Source organism: Numida meleagris, chromosome 3, assembly GCF_002078875.1.
Source record: "Numida meleagris isolate 19003 breed g44 Domestic line chromosome 3, NumMel1.0, whole genome shotgun sequence".
In the NCBI taxonomy this organism is placed as follows: Eukaryota; Metazoa; Chordata; class Aves; order Galliformes; family Numididae; genus Numida; species Numida meleagris.
The window spans coordinates 3,739,400-3,759,443 of NC_034411.1; the positions used below are offsets into that span (position 1 = coordinate 3,739,400).

General features: G+C 44.9%; 2 protein-coding genes across 11 annotated transcripts in view; one reads left to right on the forward strand and one right to left on the reverse strand.

The window, feature by feature from the left end:
• Window positions 1-20,044, forward strand: part of RALGAPA2 (Ral GTPase activating protein catalytic alpha subunit 2) — a 123,787-nt gene that overhangs the window by 94,917 nt on the left and 8,826 nt on the right. For all 3 annotated transcript variants that reach the window (XM_021392221.1, XM_021392217.1, XM_021392218.1), the window contains exon 38: window positions 18,603-18,724. In XM_021392221.1, coding sequence (XP_021247896.1) covers window positions 18,603-18,724 — 122 coding nt within the window. The remainder of the gene's footprint in view (window positions 1-18,602; window positions 18,725-20,044) is intronic.
• CFAP61 (cilia and flagella associated protein 61) overlaps window positions 10,203-20,044 on the reverse strand; it is a 119,966-nt gene continuing 110,124 nt past the window's right edge. For all 8 annotated transcript variants that reach the window (XM_021392227.1, XM_021392226.1, XM_021392223.1 and 5 more), the window contains one exon: window positions 10,203-17,391. In XM_021392227.1, coding sequence (XP_021247902.1) covers window positions 17,146-17,391 — 246 coding nt within the window. In that variant the 3' untranslated portion in view covers window positions 10,203-17,145. The remainder of the gene's footprint in view (window positions 17,392-20,044) is intronic.

Here is a 20,044-nt window from a genome sequence, read left to right on the forward strand (position 1 = left end):
AAACTTGACTTACATTTCTCATGAGCCATATGTGCTGCAGTCACTTCATTCAAAAGTTAAGGAACTGTTTTCTCTACGGGCAAAATTTGAAGGGTAGCTTTGAATTTTGTAACTGGTTGGAATTTTTTTACTGGCTTTGTTTCCCTCTTAGCAAAAATGAGCTTCTGAATTCAGTGCTGACCACACTCTGGGGAGCTGAGACCGGATCACGCCCCGTCCTCCCTGCAGCCTGCTGTTCCTGTGAATCTGACATTCAGAAAATGAGGTCCACGATGTAAATGGCTATTTTACAGATGATATTGTAATGAGCATCACTGTAGTCCTATATCATTCCTTAAAGAAGAAAGATTTTCCTTCTATGTGCAGTTGAAAAAGTTGTGAAATATCCTGTTACTGGAGATGTTTTTATTAGGCTGCGGACAGAAGCTCAGAGACAGAAACAGAGGAATAGGCGAAAGATGCTTTTCATTCTGGGCTCGTTGGCATATTCACCTTTGTATTTTCTTTCCTCAGTATCATGTTCTTGTGTGTATTCTAAAGTAACCTTAGTTGTCTTGTAATTTTTAATAATTTCTTGAATCTAAGTGTCTAGTAAACGTACAGCATTTTCTTAAAAAAAAAAATCAGTTCATTTTCAGCTTTTTAGTATTGTCTAGGTTGGCCTGAGCCGAGTGTCTTTTAGAAGCCCTAACTTCTGCTGCACAGCTCAATTGATCAGTACCAGTTCAGGATTATCCATCTTGGTCCTTGACAATGCGGATGATCTTCAAAACCTTGCTAGTCTGCAATTTGTTGGCTTTGTAGGCATTCCCCTGCCCACCTTTCAGAAGTGTTGTTTCCTTAGCAGTCGTTTCACTTAGAATTGTTTGCATTATCACTGAACCAAGCCTGGAGTTAGCTCAGTTTTTCATTACTACGAAGCCTTGACGCCAGAAATGCAGCGTCATGAAAGTGAGGTCATTAAAATATATCACATAACCTCAGGCATTCTTCTCTTCTCTCAGGCTGAAAGATCTTACCTTAATTTGTGTCATACCTGTGACTAATGAGCTTCCTGCTATTGGAAGTTGGCTTCTGGAGTGTTTGGGTGCTGTGCCTCCCAGAGCAGCGCTGTTAAGGGGATGGAAGGACAAAAGCACTGGGAAGGTTATCACAGGCTGTGCCTGTTACTTGGGGGAGCAAGCACTGAAGTTGGTGCTTGGAGGCTTTGCGCATCACAAGGCAACTCCTCCCCTGACTCTGAATGTCTGTCCCCATCCCAGCCTTCCTCTCCCCAGCACCTGGCACAGCTGGGGCACTGGGCTCTGACATCGCTGCTTCCCAGGGCAGCTCTCGGGGTAAGAAACAGAAGGGGCTGCAATCTGTTTTCTGTCCTTAACTGTTAAATACGATCTGTTTGCTGCCCTTAACTTCTAGACACAACTCCATGTTTTGTTAAAGGTTTGGCACTGCAGAAATAGCCACTGCACCGCACCTAGCAGTTTTGAATAACCTCACTCGGGTGTTCCAGGTAGCTGCTGATAGCTGTCTCACTGTACTGGTTTTAGGCAGGCTGTTTACCTGGCATTTGATATCTTCATTGCACTGTTAAGATAAAAAGACCCATCAGTGTCTTTATTTTCAGTGCTGTATTTAATGTGTGACGAGAGATTCCTGCTCCCTTCATTTCCTTAGCCAGTTACTTTTCAGAGCGCTGCCTTGTTTGCTTTCCTTTTGCTAACCTGTTCGGTGCCGTCCTCCCCTGCGCTTTGCTCACCAGTTCAGACATAAGAGAATGACAGTAGGACCCTTTCAGTTAAAGCAGCCGGCACATTTCTGGGGTTGGCAGTAAGGAGAAATTGTTCAAATCCATCAGAACTCTCTTAAACCAGAAACATTTTCCTGATTAGCCTTTGCGGAGCCTGCTGCTTTCTGTGCTCCTGTGTTTTATGACTTGTTGCCATGATAATTCAGCTCATCTTACAGGTTTCTCTAATTGTGATTGATGTGTAATCATTCATTTTATTGAACCTCATTAAGGTCTGCAAACCTCTGTACCAACTTACAGTAATTAGAGCCCAGATAGCCATTCCATCTGTTCACAAGCGCTGTTTAATTAATGAACTTTTAACGTGTTCTTTGCCTTGTAAAAGCTCTTAGTATTCTCAAGTTGTTGAATAGGATAGGATTTGCATGCCAGCATTTCCTTTTTTTTTTTTTTTTTTAATACCACAGCAACGTGCATTTTTGGACTCCCAAAAGTCAACACACAAAGTGCTTGGATCTCATAAAGCAAATGACAGAGATTTTACTTGGAGTATAGTTTTTGTAGGTATCAGTTCCAGTCCGTGTAATATAGGTGCTACAAATAAAAAGCTCACGTGGACTTTATCATTCTTTATAATGCCCAGGACAACAATTTTTAATCTTCCCTGGTATTGCTGAAGAAGATATACAGAGACCAAGCAAACAAAATGTTGTCATTTTTCTTATGTTTAGCACTTAATGGAAAAAAATAAGAAGTGCAGTGTGTGCAGACACACATTTTCTTCCCCTTGTGTTTCATCTTTTTGTTGCATTTAAAGCACCAGGACTGAGACAGCTTTGTTACTTTTTTGTACTAGTCGGTGTAATGAGATTTTAGGGCTGAGTGGATCTGCCGGTGCTGCTGGAGGTATCACAGGGACTGTGGTAATAATGGTCCAGAGCAGCAAAGAATGAGAAAGCAGTAGGACAGAAATTCCTAAATGCTTGGGGTGTTTCGCTGCGCTCTCTGGCTGTGCAGGACGTGGTGAGGCACTGATTTATGCAGAAGGAACAAACGGCTGCGGTGTTTAAAAATGGAAGTGAATATCTGCTCCCTGACCGGGGAGAAGAGGCTGTATTTCAAGTGGGAGGATTTTGAGGAAGAGCAGTGCTAGAAAATTTCTGTACATGAAGAATGCTTAGTCAAATAGCTGCACTACATTTGAACATCATGCTACTCACAACTCTGTAGCTCGAGTAATTAGTAAGAGAGAAAAAGAACACCTTGGCTTGTAATCCTGGCCTGCTGCTGGCTCTTCTCTATGATCCAGCGCTGTAGCTCTGTAGTTGGGCTTTACCTCGTTTGGAGGGGTTTGTGTTTACCTTAAATATTCGGGACGAGAATGAAGTCATACCACTCGACTCTCAGAATCCCTTTCAGCATCCCAGGGCAGGCCATCTGTCTGGGCCAGGCCCTCTTTTCTCCTGCAGCATGCGTTTCAGCCACTGCTTTGAGTAAGACCGTGCCCTAGAGAAGGAAAATATGAAGTGAAACAGAAGCCCGGGGCATGGGGCTGCAGCTGCAGTGTTTGGAAAAGGGAGTTGTATCGCCTTGCCTTCTAATTTCACGAGTTGGTTTTTTGGTTTATTTGTGGGGCTTTTTTTTTGTTTATCTTCATCACCGATGAGTGTCTAAGACAGGCAAAAGTCAACCTTTTCTATTTTGCTAGGGTTCCCAGCCACACTGATACTTTACTGTGGGTTTTCCTCAAGTTACCGTCCTCTTTTGGACCAGTCTCAACGCTGAGTGCTTCCAAGGTCCCAAAAGAGAATGCTCCCAAACAGTTAGCTTTAAATTCCCTCTCAGGACTCTGGCATATCTGTGAGAAAAATGATTTCTCACAGACCTCTTGGGAAGTGTGTACGTTTTGTTTGGGAATGCGTTGATTTGTGTGAAGGTCTGGGTTTGAGCTCCTCTGGCTCGGCTTCAGAGCCTCCGCTTTCTCCACTGTGACGTTTTCTAAGTTGAGCATTGTGATTTATTTGTCCTGTTCTGAGACATCATTCCAATGGCTGCAACTGAGTCACAACCCAATGAATTAAATGGGGTTTTTTTTGAGGGGGGAGGAACAAGTTCACTCATCGGGTGCATTTAGCAAGGCTTGCTTATAAAGCCATGGCATTCCTGTACAAGCATCTGGTTAGGAGGATGCAGTTTTGTTCACAGGAAGCAAGCTCTGGGATATCGTTGCCGTGCTCTCTGCGAGCATTTGAGCCCAGCAGTTCAGCCTGTTGTCAGCAGGAATAAACTGCACTGATGACCTTGGTGAAACGTCAGCAGTGGTCAGAGCATCCTGGTGAAGAAAGGAGATGAGAAAATGCTGCCTTTGGCTTGTTTTGCTTATCCCCCTGGTTCCTCTCCAGGCAAGTGCTGATCTGTGTGGCTGCGGGGAGAAGAGCGAAGGGCAGAAATCACTGAGCTTACTGCAGCAGGACGAGTGTCATTAGTGTAAATGTGTGTTGCACACATGTTCTGGCAGTATTGTCTTTTGAACATGTAAACACAAGTCCTGTTCTGCCCTTAGCTAAATAGAAGTGCTAATTAAGTGAATTACATTTAAGGCGGTTCTATGGTGGGTAACTGATTTTAAATCATAGACATTTAGTTGAAGATTGTAATATTGCTGGCATTCCGTTCGCTAGAAGGTGTCTTAAATTGTTTTTTTAACTTAGTGTAAAAGTATTTCTAACATTTTGTCAATATGTCTGTGCCCTATGAAATGTGTTTTTACATGATTTGGGTTAAGAGAGCTAAGAAAGAGGCTGTTCTCTCTCTAGGTAAATATTATTGCTTGTTAATCCATATTTTAAGAGTTCAAAGGCTGTGCTAGCACGTCGCTCTGTGTTCTTTTTTGCTGTTGCTAAAGATGTCCTCGTATCAAGCATTCACATTTGTGTGAAAAATAGAATTCAGTTCAGTCCGCGCATAGATTGTCAGAAAGATTAAAGTGTGCATCGCGCAATTTTTCTTCTTTCAGAAAAGGGCCTTTGATGTGCTAATGTTCACTTTCTCTCTTTTCATTCACAAGTGCTGGTCATTGTTTAGAGCTGCAGAGCGGTATCTGCCTCGTATAGGCAGATTCTAATACCCTGGTAGCCAAACCTTGCTCAAGGTAGCAGAATATAAATATGCAGTAATATTGATGGCATTATATGCCAGGATCAGATAACTGTGTGCCTGCACTGATAAATACCAAGGCAAAGCCAAGGCATTTATCAAAAAGAGATGCTGCAGAAAACCCAAATACTTAATTGTAAGTAATCCACGTAGGTGGCAGCATTACTGCTGTTCTACTGAGTCATATAATCCAGTTTTAAAATAAAAAGAAAGCTTGGTGGTGTCGTGTGCACGCCGGTCTGTTAAAATAACTCTTGAAGACAAGACCGTAATGTATTTCCAAAGTTAATTAGCAAGTGAAATGATTTGGATGGGCTCATCTCGTGTCGCAGTGGATATTTTCCAGCAAAGAGCTGCAATTTTGCAGGCTGCTCGCAGGACCGACTCGCAGCTCACATGGCAGGGGATTGCTGCGGGCCGTGACATAGGCGTCATAACAAATTTGCATGGAGAAAGAGCACTTACAGCTGCTCTTACCTTTGCCAAAATATTGATTCTTCTTTTGTTACAGACTGCTCAGAAGTAGTTCATTGAATCCCCCATGAAGATAAATGTGGAAAGTGTTAGTGTGCAATTGTGTGGGAGTTATTTCAACACTGATGGTGCTTAATGGAAGGCAGAGTAGCGGGCAGCGGGGTGATAAAAATCTTCCGTATTGAAACGGGGGGAAATGTGGTGGTTAAGCTTGATAGAGTAAGCTAAATAACCATGAAGTAGCCTCTGCAGATGGATACTGTAGGAAGTGTCCCGTGTTATACTCAACAGCTTCCGCCTCGAAATTCAGAACAGTCATGTTTCTCAAGCAGTAGAAAACTAAAGCTTTGAAGGTGCGATTATACAAATAAGCTGCAAATGAAGCCATAAACTAGGAAGCGTTCAAAAGTGTTTCTCATGCAGTTTCTCTTACTTTAATTAAAATTGAAAATTTAATTAAAAGGTGTTAGTTGACGAAGCTGATGGCTTGGCAGGTATTTAACCGATAAAATGAAGACTCCACAAAAAAGGGAAAGCTAACTGGAGTCAAGAAAGATATGGCATAAGCCTGCTCTTGAAATATTAAATATGTTCTTGCTGCGCTGTGGCTTCCGCCCTGGATCACTGTCCCTGTTCTCCTTCCCTGTTTACTCCCCCAGCTTTGATGCTTCATTAAAAATTTACCATCTGCTCTCCCCCTTTCTCATTGGGATCCCCATCATCTATCTCCTTTTATAGCTGAAATGACTCAGCAGTGACGGACTTCAAAGAACTCGAGAGTCAGCTTAAAGGATGACGTCTTCAAGAAATAGTGTTCATATTCAGAACACTTTAATGAAAACCAAGAACGGAAAGAAAATTTCCTGGCTTTTTCCTCAACCCGTGTCAGTGATGAGGGCTGGGGAACCCGAGTGCTGCCGAAGGCTTTCCTCTTTGTACCCTGGAAAGTAACACGAAAGGGAAAGTGCTTTTCTCCAAAAGCAGCGGTTCAGCTGGGCATCCTGCAGCCCTGCGTGCTGGTTTTCTGTCGCCTCGAGCGAGCTGCATCCAAAAGGGCTGGCAGGAAGCAGATGGACTCGGCTGCGCAGAGCAGAGCTCGGCTGTTTTGCTGGGGCTGCTGCCTGATTCTGGGCGGCCTTGGGGAATGGCTCCGAAGCGGCACGCTTGTCACTGGTGCTCGTCCTGCGTGCTGCCAGCTCGCAGACAGGGAGAGCAGGAGTCACTTCCCACTCCGGATCGTAGCCTCCTCCACAGCAGTACTAGCTCACTTGTTTGCCTTCTCAAATCAGATTAATTTTCCATTTTAACAAAGTGCTGTCATTGTGGGAATCGGCCTCTAATCTCATCGCGGTAGAAATGCACACTCCATAACCCAGGCACCTTGGTGATGGGCAGGAGCATGAAGCCTTTGCCGGTGCCTCGCTGCCTTTACAGCAGAATTGCTCCTCAATGTTTTCCCCTATGTATTTGTACAGTCTCTTTCTGGGGAGCTTTGCACTGGAGGCGATCGTCCCAGCTCTGTGCCCTGTGATGTGCCTCTTCAGTACCCTGCACGTGAATGCAGAACGTGGCTGTTGCCGTGCTCCATCGTACAGTTCAATCATTAACTCATTGTTTTGCTCCATAAACAAACGTGATGGTAAGCCACTATGGCAGACGACGATTACTTAAAACCCATCGGGGGTGGAAAATGTTCTAGAGACAATGGAACATGTAGAAGAAATTAGCAGCAGTGAGGCTGTCCTATGGGCTTGCCCCTTTGTGAAGGGGTCTCTTACGTTTTCGGTTTTGCTTCCTCCCCCACGCCTCCCACCGCATAAGTAAAAAAGCAGATTTCATAAACATGCACCAGAATTTTAATTTACTCCTTTGGGGAAACCGAGAGACATCACAGCGTGTACACTGGCTGAGCTATGCAGTGAAAGGGGAATCCGTTCTCCCTACTGAGAGGTCACTTCCAGGGAAAAAAAAAAAACAGCGTTGGTTTAAATGCTGCCTTCATCATCTGCTTTTGGGAATCAAATTTTCACGAAACGCGTGTGCCCACGACAAAGCCGGGTGAGCAGAAAGCGGCGGATGCTTGCTGCTGTACCTGTTGCAGTCTGTGCGTTTGAAAGAGTATTTTAATTTAATGGATTTTAAGCAACATTATTCAAAGATCAACAAAAGGCATACTGTGTTATATGAATAAAAGATTTCCTCTGGATCCTTGTTAACCCTACAATGCCTAGCTGATGCAATTGAGGCGCAGCCACCTGGCAGGGAGATTTGGCTGTCAGCTGCCGGGCAGGGCCCCGCACGGCAGGGCCAGGTGCTGCTCAGCGCCTGCCCCACGGCACCGGGCACGGGGCTGGCACTGCTGCAGGGACGGGGGTCTGTGTGCACAAAGCCCCGTGCCCACGGCTCCCTCGTTCCATCCCCAGCTCTACTCTGCTTGGGACATCTGTAGTGGTTGTGAATAGCTCAGATTACAATGGTAGCACGTCCTTCTTTTTTTTTTTTTTCCTTTTTTTTTTTTTCCAATTTAAAGCCGGGACATCCCTACTGCTTTGCCCTTCCTAATGTACTTTTCCCTCATATCATCTAAAGCAATTTCCCAGCCTGTATCGCTGCAGCAACAAGTCTGTTTAGTGTACAGCATCTCGCAAATGGTGTTGCTGGTAATGGATGTGATAATAAGCCCCACTGTTACCTATCCCTGTTTGTAATGAATGTAAATTATCAAGTATAATAGACCTGAAACTGAGCTATTTAGTCTTAGTCCCAGAAATAATAAACTGTAATAAACTGGAAGGGGCAAAATTATTTTGCGTAATTATAGTCAAAAGCTGCCTTGCAACATGCCTATTATTTGACACGAATCCTATAGATAACAGCGGTGTCGTGACTTCTTGGCATGTATGTACCGTTTAAGTAACGTCTGTAGCATCTTGCTTAGAAACGTGAAATGCAGACTTCTCCCCGCAGATCTGTAGCTGAATATAATCTCAGCTGATTGATGAGACCGCAATTGGAAAAAAAAATACCCTGAAGTTTCTGTGTGCGAGTGCACAATGAAACATTGACCTTCCCATTTGACTCAGGTTTTTGAGATGATTTTTTCATCGCCTTCTCCCACCGTTCTGCAGGGCGGTGTGTTTACCTAGCAGGTACATTGGTGAGCAACGCGGAGCGCTGTCGCAGGAGCGTTACACATTAATCGTGCCCTGGTCAGATGCTTGCTTGCAGACTTCCTCTGCCTTTTCCTGGGCTGCGCACCCGTGTGCTGCTGCACCCTGTTCTGCTGTGCACGGCTAAGTAAACCAGATTCCTCTCTTCAGTTATTTAAACTATTTTGCAAGTACCCTCCTGCCTTTGCACTACTCATCCTATTTAACCTGTCAGTAATTATCCCTTTTTCAACTTTTGAGGCATCCAGATTTCTGAAGTGAGTGTGCAAGAAAGTATTTTGGTAATTTCTGCAGGCTTTCCTTTATGATTTAGGTGCAATGGTGAGATAAAAGCTGACTTCTGATTTACAGATGCAAAATTATCTTGCAGGTTACTGAATTATCTCATAAGCCATGCAGTGGTTTTGAATGATTAATATGTCGCCATCTTCTTCTGCCCACCTCTGGTTGTTTCATTTCCAAGGCTGAGAACAACTTAGGATATTGCTGGGGAGTTCAGATGTGCAGAGCTTTGGAGAACACCGTTATCATGGGAGGCTGCTCAGCGTGCTTCACTTTGATACTGCTGTGATGGAGCAAGGAAATAGTGACTGCAGGCAGTGCTGTGACCTGCATCCTTTCTCCAGCAGCAGAGCAGGGTATTTAAGCGTATGTGTTTGAATAAGAAGTGTGCACGTGTATGTATTTGTGTGTGTGCATTTTCATAGATGCAGTGATCAAAAGGCAGCAATACATTTTTAAGGACGTAATTCTCTTATACCCTTACAGACTATTCCCTTTTTTTTTATTATTAGAAATTTCTGAGATAAAAGCGACTACCAACAGGATTTTGTCATCGCTGACATTAATAAACCAAACCAAACCAAACCCTGAGGTCCAGTCTCCTCTTTTCCTAAAAGCACAAGTAAAAGCTGGAAGATCAGGTCCATGGCTGAGTGACCCCCACTGCCACCTGCTTTGCATTTGTGGTAGGGGGCTCCCTTCTGGAATGTGCCAGCGCTGGCCACAGGGTATCCCCATGCAGGGGGCTTCCCTGTGAGCAGCATCCCTGCACACATGCCCTTCCAAGGAGCATCCCTGCACACAGCTTCCTGCGAGCAGCAATCGCTGCCGTGCTGCAGCCCGGCGTTTAACGAGAAGGCGCAAGGCTTTCACTTAGCCCAGCCACCACATTTATTTTCTGGTTACGGCTCCAAGTAAACATTCCAGTGTCTGCTGCGCGTGGTTTGTGACCAAATCGCATTATCTGCCTTGTCCAGAGGAAGTTGCAGCCGTATAGTAGAGCCATGTGATAAACAGCACTTGTAATTCCTGCCTGCCTGACTCACTTATCTCCATCAAGATTATTAATATTTCCAGCATGTAAGCAGTTTCCAACAGCTGTCAAATATAAACAATAAGCTACCAGAAAACCTGTTTCTGCTTCTCCCCTTGAAATGGATTCCCCACATAATACATGCACAGGGTCTGAAGCTAAAGATGTTGAAGTCCAGCATTAACCAGTGGCTTGGATTGGGAAGCTGTCAGCTGCTGCTGCCAAAAATGTATACTTCGTCTTAAGAGATAATGTCTAGCTTTACAAAAAGATAGTGTTACTTGATTAAGAATTTAAAACTATGGAATTCCTAATCGCAAAAAATCCTGATTCAAGTCACTTTTTTGGTTTCTAAAATACTTTAGTTAGTAGAAATGTTTTAAAAATACACCGGTTACATTTTTTTTTAATTTTCCAAGCATTTCTTACTGAGAAAGGGGCAAGAAATGTGCTGTTCTCTAGTTTCTTAACCACAGAATCATCCTGTGTAACTTCAAAATACATGCTCAGTCTCTCCATACTTCTGTCCTCTGTAAAATTACAATAATCTCCCAGCCTGCAAGGTTTTCTCTCTCTTCTTAAAATACCTGGATGTGGCTATCCTGCTTTGGAAAGCAGGAAATTTTAGTAGCACAGATGCAAGGTGCTCTGTGCTGAGATAGATAGGTGGAAAGCCAGAGCATTCCTGGGCATATTGAGTTTATTTGTGTGGACACAGCGTATTTGTTTCTCACTTAGCACATCCTGGCCCCTCTGTTTCCATTAGGTCACCCAGGCAAACAGCGAGGGTCTCGCACTTGGAACAGGCTGAATAATGCCCACATGGCTTGGCCATCTGTAAGTGGTGAATTAATCACAAGCACGGGTGGACAATGTCTTTATGTTGCACATTCGGGTAAGCTATATTATGCGATAGCGCACACCAGGTTTGACTTTAATTAAATATTTGGTCCACACATGCTGCAGAAAGGAGTGAGTTAGCAATTTTCTGCTTAACCTGACACACACAGTGCAGGCTCTGAGAAAGCACCCGCATTAAGCAGCCGGCAGCAGCACGATGCACATAAACTCTGCTAGCAGTGTTGTGTGGCTTTCGTTTTTGTAGCTCCAAAACAACACTGCGGTCTCTGAACAGTCTCTGAAGTGTCTAGGAGCCCAGTCATTCCTTTTTCCCTCTGAAGAAGGAGCATTGCAAATGCCATCCGGTCAGTGCAAACAGAGCCGATCCTTTCTCCGTGGAGTTTTGTGAGGGCTTTTCGTACAGCACAGTGTCAGGCTTCAGGAGCCGTCATTTCTGCAGCCACTTGAATGATACCTCTGAAATGGTTACGTGTTTGGAAGGACATCGGTTCGTAGGCTCGCATCTGCTGTTATGTTGGCCAGTCTTTATTGCTGTCATTACGGGCTGGAGGTTTGCAGAAGTTCTCCCGATTTGCCTGATAAAAGCTGGCAGGAGGTTTGCCATCCCTCCCACAGGGCAGCCTGGGCAGCTCTCAACTCTTCTGAGACCCCTGCGGCTGTTCTTCCCCATCAGAAATGACTGTAACGCCGTCTGAGTGGAAGAATACTCATGCTTGCCAAAAACGTCTCCCTGTCCCTGTAACGTGTGTCTGCTAGAACACAGATGCTAATGACAACAAGAGGGGATGGTATTGCTGGTATGCACTCAACAACAGTAAAGCAAAGATAGTGTATTGCTTGTGTGTGTTCAGGCAGCCAATTTGAAGGAACTGGAAGGCATAAGGAAATGGCAGATAATTGAACCTTTGTACCTTTGCTCTTTTTCTATGATACCCAAAAGTAACAGCTCATTAGCGGAGTTACTGAAATAGGTGCATTTTGTTAGTGTTTGAATAAAATTAAGACTGCGACAAAGCAGAGGGGAAGCATTGCTCAGTAACATGTGACCTTTCCTGCAGTTATTTATCCCTTGATGATCACCCAGTTTGTGGAACAAGCCAGATAATTGCAGGACACGAGCATCGGCAGCTGTACATACACTGATAAAGTGGGACAGCCACTGTGTTATAATGATCTCTGTACAAATCCAAGCTAGGGATTTGTCCTCTGCAGCCACTGGGCAGCTTTCCTTCTAGATCTGTACAACAAAGCTGGAAAGGCCTTGCCTTTGCTAAATGGCAAAGCTGACCAAATGGCCGGGTTCTGTTCCCTGTGAGATTCCTCTGGAGGTTCATCTCCTGAGCAGATCTCTTGTGCTCTCTGGGCCTCTTGCACCTTTAATATTGCAATCTCCAGCTTATTTCCCCAGTAAGTACCGTGCCAGAGGAAGTGGCTGGTTGGTAACTCACCCCAGAGCCCTCAGGAGGGAGAACCTTTGCATCTCGCTGCTTGGAGGCACTGGGAAGGTAGCTTTCAGTCTTCCAGGGTATCTCTCAGAATAGGATTGGGAACTATATGGATGCTCCCAGAGAAAACGTATTGAGGAATCATGCCTCACTGATGAGCTGGCCATAAACTTGCATGATGGAAGTCATCTCAGTCCTTGCAGGATAGGTGTTTTTCAGAGAGAGCACCTTAGTGGTTAAATCTTTGTGTGCTCTGCAGTTAGGCCTTCTGCTGCAGTAACTGCTACAGGCAGTTATGGCATCATTGTAATCAATTGAAATATTGTAATCAGTCTTACTGGTACGGTGGAGCCCGGAGCACAGCTGCTAAGTGGACTTTGTCTATGCAGAGTGCTGGCTGTACAATACAAAACTCACCATGTGTGTTTGGTAGTTGGCCACTGTTTTGTGCATCGCTGCAGGGCTGCCTTTCTTCTGTCTTAAGAATGATCTGAATTAAAGCGAAGCTGTTAAAGGAGACAGTATGCATTTCTAACATTACTTTCAATAGAGCAGGTATCTGTACAAACAGAATACCTGATAGGAGATCATTACAAGAACTCTTCATTAGCATAAGTGAAGCTTAAGATACGGATAAGCGTGTGTTTAAGTATAGAACTGTATCATATTGGGAAAGCAACCCATTGCTTATTCACTCCTACCATTACATGATTGGTCTGTAATGGCAAGATGTATCTGCTCCCAGGGGCTTACTGTGAGGAAGAGTAGTAGTAAATTAAGATGAAAGCTTGTTTTCCGCCTTATTCATAATAAATGCAAAAGTCTCCCCTGCAGCACTTGCCATGACTAATGTGCCGCAGATCACTGACAGCCCAGGCCGGTAGCTCACAGCACAACTTGAGCAGCACACTGCCTGCCGAGAGCGGGAGCCTGTGCGCTCTGCCATTGGCGTTTGCTGCGGTGTGACTTAATTTCCTAGGAGCTGGTGTCAAGCAGTGTGAAACATAGCTTTGGTGTTGTTCTGTTTCACCTTCCTTTGGAAGGCAGGGATCATCACAAATGTGTCAGCGCATTTTGGAAGTGCTGTGGAAGTCTGCCGTGTAACTGAGCAGCTATAGTTTATTTGTTGTTATGTACTGTGGCGGAAGCCCCATCTCCGTCAGTCCTTTGTAACTGCCCCATCCTCTGGCCTGGCATGGGGCACGGGGTCAACCCACCTGCAGCCGTTGCTTCGAGTTGGACTGTTCTGTAGAGGCAGCCTCTGTTGATGGTCTTCCATACTAGCAGTTTTAAAAAACGCATCGTTCTCTCATTAGCTTTAATCTCAGATACTTTGGTTTTTAAAATAATAAAGTAAATCTACAGTTGCTGACAGGTATAGTTTAATTGCACCTGTTCAATGAAGGATATATGTTACTAAAAATCCCCCAAAAGTTTTCAGTTAAATTTATGCAGTGGTGACAGCCAGCAGACCGTAAGGGACCGTAAGCGTATTGAGTTTCACACTGCAATTACCTATCACAACACTTTAAAAGCACAGTAGCTCTGTAGTATTCAGAGCTGTGAGGAGGACAATTAGGCATATAAAGGTCATCTTACCACCACATTTGTTAGCTTCGATTTTATGGTCCCTGTTCTATTCTGCTTTGGTAAGTCCCAAACATTTATAGTGGTGCTTGTTTTTCAAACCGCTATCATTGTGGCAGGAAAAAAACCTTTTTGTGAAACCATATTTGGTTCTCATGATACAAATTAAGAGGCTATCGAAATAAATGTAACGGTGAGAAACTGCTTACCCATAGTTCTTTGGTACTGAACTCCTAAAAGAGCAGACAGTAAAACAGAAGCTCGCTCCAGCACTTTCCCTAGCCTTAGAAAACTGCTGTTTGCAAAATGTTTTTTTTCCGAAAAAACACAGGCCTGCACAGTGCCTGTGTAGTCACCTGCATGAGCACCCATGAAGCTGGAAGCCCCTGGGGAGATTTGATAAATGCCGTTCTTGCGTTTAACAAGACATGCCAAGAATTTCTCTTTTCTTCAAGTCTCCCTGTGTGGTTGGAAGTAGGGATTGATGTGTGGTCAGGTAGACAGCCTTGATGGGTTGGAAAGAGCTGTCTGCTTCTAAACTTCCAGCTTCTCCACTGGCCAGATGCCCTGAAAGCCCTTCTCGGGGTAGGATTTGCATCACAGATGGGAATTGCAATCAGTTCATGCCAATAGTCGGCATTAACAATCCCTCTGGAGCCAGAGGAACAGTCGTGTCAGCATGTGCTCTTCGTGGAGCCCAGCCGTTGGGTCCTGGTGCAGGATGGGAGCCCCTTGGCGTTGGCACACCACAAAATGACAAGCTGTGGAGGGTCGCCCGGCAGTTCTCACTTTGCCTGTTCATAACCCACTAAGCATTTTGGCTTTTGTTTGCATGAAGAGAGTGCTATGTCAACAAAATACGTGGTTGTTCCCATAGATCAGCGAGAATATGAAAACGTTACCAAAATAGTTTTATTTTCCAAAAATAGTGTGGAGGAGGAATTGCTGGCCACTGCTGTCAAGAGTGATCAGTACCTGATATTTTTCCTTGAGATCAGCACAGAGTTTAGGTTAATATACAGGTTTTGCATTTTCAGGATCTGTTTGAATACTTATTTTCTGCATTCCTTGTTTCTAAACGCACCTTTATGATATAACGTTGGGCAGATCTGGACCTTATGTTGGCTCAGTTCATCTACAGAACATAGACAACAAAGACTTCAAAGGTTTTTGTGTCACGCATTGTATGGCTGAATGGTTAAAATAACTGATCAAGTGATAAAATATTTATAAAAACTCATAATAGACAAATACTGAGATTTGCCATATTCTGATTGGAGCTAAATCCCTGCTGTCACACATTCAGATATATTAATGGCCAATGCATGCCTTCTTGTGGCTCTCTGTGTCATTCAGAGCGTTAATATAAATATATATACGTGTTTGTGCCTATTGAAAGCATTTTGCTCTGGAGTTTGTTGTGGGAGAAGTAAAATGTAAAATAATGCGACCGTGTAAGAGGTGGGTCAAATTGCCATACATATTAAAAGAGGCTGCTTTTGATCAGCTTCTCTGAATGTCTGGTATAACCCCATTTATCTGGAGATCTCAAGGGACACCCAAAACCTTCAGATAAATGGGGGCTTAGTTAATCAGGGAAGCCAGCTGTCCAGCTTCTTCAGCGGTGTAGGGTTCAAGATCATAACCCATCTCTGCAGCCAGGCCATCCCCAGAAATGATTTGCATGCTTCACTTCAGCAGTCTAGCCTTGAGGCTCTTGCAGCACTGCCAGCCAGGACTTCAGGCTTTCTCTTGGCCCCGCTCGACTCATGGCATAGCAATGAGCTGTGAAGGCTGGGTTGCTGATACATGCAAAACATTTTTGAGAAAATAGTAGTTTATACGGCACTGGGCAAGTATTGGCTTCATCTGAATAATATGGCTGGGCTTCATGCTGTGGGGCAGCTTTACGTCACCTGCTCACCACAGAGCGGTGCCACAAATTTCATGTTAAACAGATCTGGCTTAATCTTCTAAAGTAAAATCAGATCTCTGGTCCTTCAGGATGAAGGTGCAGCAGAAGTACAGTGGCTGCAATCTTAACAGCACTGTGCTAGCAATTACTGTGAGGGAGTCATGCTTTCATGGTGATGAAGAGGAAGCTTCTTGAGACTGCAGTTTTAGAGACTGTTTCAGACTGCTGTGGTACAAACAGCCTCAAATTGCTGATGTCCGAGCCTTCTTCCCCTCATCCACCTTGTACTGGCATTCTTTGGATGTTCTGTGTTCTCTTGGATGCCCAAAATACATTCTTTGGAGCTCCAGAGTATCTGACAGCCAACGAACGTAATGACACCGGAACAACGAAGTAGCAGTTTTCCTTTTAAAGCTCATTTATGATGTCCCTAATGAAAACTCCTAAAACCAGGTAAAACTTGAGCCGGCTGCTGTCCTGGCCAGGACACCTGGAGGACACCGAGCCGAGAGGGATGGTGGGGAAGGGTGGCAGGCCTGTGCTGCGCTGATCCTTGCCAAGCCTGCCTTGAGCCTTTGGCTGTTGGCAGGGGTGGTGGCACTGAGCGTGAGCTTTCCTGTCGGCCTCTGGGGCCTGCACAGAGTCTGTGTGACCCTGGGTGCTGGTGTAGCCCAGCTTCCTCTGGTGAGTTCGAGTGCTTTTCTTGTGGTTGCCCATCTGTTTGGCTGAGTGCTTTTTGCCACAGTCTTTGTTTTCGTAAATAAGGGCTCTAAGAGATGCGCCCTTAGCCCCGTTGAAACCTCATCACTGTTTTTCTGCACAATATTCAGGGAAACCGGTACGAACACGCGGTGTGTCAGCAGTCGTTCGGCGCATTGTCAGTTATGTGCAGGATGCGCGAGGCCTTTCATTAGGTGGCGGGACGTCATTAGGCGCAGCGCGAAGAGCCTTGCCGGCCTCCCTGCCCGGCTGGAAGCAGGGCCCGTGAGCAGGCCGCAGGGCGCACGGCGGGCTGGGCAGCGCGGACGGCGGGGCGGCGGGCTCAGGTGGCCGGCAGCCGTCGGTTTGGCCGGAGCCTTTCAGCGATTTGTCACGCCTCGCTCCCTCCCCGCTGCGCCCGCATGTGCCAGCTCCGCGGCGGAGGGGCTGCTGGCCAGACGGCCGTGCCGCCCGCGCGTCCCGCTGACAGCCCGAGCGTGCGCCGCACGGCCCTGGCAACAGCCGAGCGCGCCGCGGAATAAGCATCTTCGTAATGAGAAGTGAATGGCATCCGTCAGTCCCTTTAGAATAGGGCCCAGGCGTGTGCCTCCTCTCCGAGGAAGTTTGGCAGCCTATTCATTAACAAGAGTCATCAGGAGTTCAGCCCATAATAGGGAGGCAGCCCCGAACGCAGGCGGGCTAATGCTTGCGCTATCAGGAATGCGTTCTCCTGGGCTTAGGGGAGAAAAGGGAGCACCGCTAAACAAATAACGCTGTCAGCAGGTGCACGCTCTGAAACGGCATGTATTGATTCTCTTTCTTCGGGCTTCCACGGGAAGTTTGTAAGAAGATTTATCACCTATCTGCCATTCTCCGCTAGCATGAGAGCCAGCACTACTGTTGTTTCTCTTTTTTTCCATCCGTGGCGACGTGAGCAACTGGCACACCATCGCTTCCTGCCGTTGAGGCCGAACACCAGAGCCACCGCGTCCCATTTCTAAGTGCTCTGATTTTTCTTTTTTCTAAAAAAAAAAAAAAAACTGTTTGAAAGCATTTTTGTTAACATAATGAAAGTCGCAAATGGCACTTCAATATTAATTAGTGATGCTTTTCAGTTTTAAATACCCTCACCTGCATTATGTTGTCGCTGGTGTTCCGCTGCGTGCTCCTAATTTCTAAATTTAAATTGGCCTTTTCTCCCTCCTAACAGCCCCGCAAACTTGTAATGCATTTCCACACAACCGGAACACAATGGGGATCTGAAAACTTTTGTTTTAAATGAGGAAATGGAGAATGAGATGTCATACGGGCGCCTACAAGCGCTAATTCATAAAGTCATACGTGAGGTTCTTCAGCCCATTGTAGATCTGGTTCGGGCGTTATCCTGTTATTGGAAGTGTATGATTCACCTTCTGAGAAAACAGAAGCTGCACACAAAAGGAAAAGATTTGCTTTCTCCGCTCTGAAAAGCTGCCGCAAGCAGGGGTCCTATTAAGACAGCTGGAAAGTTGCTTCAGCTTGTTACGCTTGTAAGTTTTATTGGTGACTGGTTTTTGATTACACATTTGAATGCTGTGTGTTCCAGGTTGCCGAGTTTTAATTAAAAGGCAATAGTCCTGGTTTTAGATCGCTTTGTTGCCTGCATTATGCAGACAATAATGCGTGCAAGTTTTTTGTGGGGTTTTTTTTTCAATCCGTGTCGTTCATTTAGGATACATAATACTACATCTGCCTTAAATATAAACTTCGCGCTCTTGGGATTTGTGTCACTCACTGTTAAATTCTTTTAAAATGTATAATGATCGAGTAAACATGTTTTTTTTTTCTCCTCAATCCTGCAGCTTTCCTCCCAGTCTAATCATTTTTCTAGTCCGACAGGGTTATTTTAACAAGAATATGCAGTGCCAGGAACTTCCAGTGAAGCTAATTTCTCTTAAAGTTGGGTTGTGGTTTCAAAAAGCCTGCACTGGGGAAGCTGAGATTTTACCCTTCGGTAACTGTAGCAACCCACCAGATCAACCGAGTCACTCCTTTTCACTAACAAAGCTAAAAGTATCATCCATAATTTCAAGCAAGGAGGCTGCTCGTGTTTAGCAACGTTAAGCTGTACAGTGCAGCTCAGGTCCTCTCTCTTCTACGCCAGTGTATGGCTTTGTTAGTGTTTCCGTAGGTTTGCACGTCACGTAACAGCATTTAATTCTGTGCATACAGTTCCTTAACCTGGCTGTTGCAGCTACGAGGAAAGAGCTCTGTATCTTGAAGCAATAATCCAGAACCACAAAGAAGTAATGACGTTTGAGGATTTTGCCGCTCAGGTCTTTTCTCCCTCTTCCAGCTACTCCCTCGGTGGAACTGGTGAGTCTCTGCGCGTTATTCTCCTCTTTCGCACTAAGAAGCACTTGAGCAGCAGATGTACACCTGTTTTTTGTAGATAAATGCTTGCAAATTTAAGAAGACCATTCTTCCCCTGAATCAACTAATGAATATCAAAAGGAATGATGACATTCATTTTAATTTGTTTTGCATCAGAGCTATTCACTCTGTTCCTTTCTTCAGCTATCCTGTTAACCCTCGAATCTAGCAAGGTTAATGAACTTTCTCTCAGTAATGTGCTTAGGTTCATTCAGGAGTGCGGGTTTCTTGCTGAGCTGGGAATATGCTGTTCAAAAGCTTTGCCTGAATCGCTGCTTACTTATCGAAAAATAGTTCCTCGCAGTAGAAGCCGTTGCTACTAATGCTAAATGGGGATTATGCTGCTGAGATACCAGGGTCAGGGATTAATGAAAAAGAAATGTAAGAATGGTGTTCCGTTGGAAAATCGTAGCCGCGTGCGGTACGCGAGCATTTTCCTTAAATCCATACGAGCAAATTGCAGGCTTTCTTCCAGCACCTGGCCCGGAACCTGTTTGGTTCTTTCGTTGTGATACATTAGGTATGGATAATCCTGCATGTGTGGGTGTACGCACCTTGCTGCTGGTGACCATTCCCCAGCCTCGCTGAAAGACAGACATGTAATGCGTAACTGTGCAGATTTATTCCTTGCGTGTCCCACTGAGATTTGAAGTTAGCATGCGCAGTCACTAAGATACAAACTTTGCTGTTTTAATTAAGTGTCTCCTCAAAGGAAACACTGATTCTGAAATGCAGATTTCCAGTGCCCTCAAGATCTGCTTTTCCAACCTGAAGAAGTGCATGGTCGCTGCACGTTGGATTCTTGAACAAAGATTCCTTAATCCGCTTTTTCCACTCGTTGGGTGAAACTGGCCCTTGCTAATTGTTTCCCCGCTGCACTTTTGGGTTGTTTAATAGATTATTTCAGACCTGCATAAATGTTGAAGGACATCTGCTCTATTTCTCTCTCGCCTGACTTGTTAGCAAATATCTCCCATCTAAACTGAAAAATTGAAGGAAGAAATTAGATTTCCTACAATAAATCAGTTACAAATAAAATCAGCCGTGCATCATTGTTTAACATTACTGGCTCCAATCCGTGCGTTTTCAGAGCTTTGTTGGGAGATAAGAGGTATATGCATGTCCTTGCATTGGTCGCCAGTAGCAGCAGGCAGAAGGCTTTGGAGATAAGCAAGCTGGCAGAAGTAAAGGGGAGCCAGTGCTATTTACATAATCGCGCCTCTGCTTCCTGGAGAGGCGTCAAGAAACACAGGAATGGCCTCT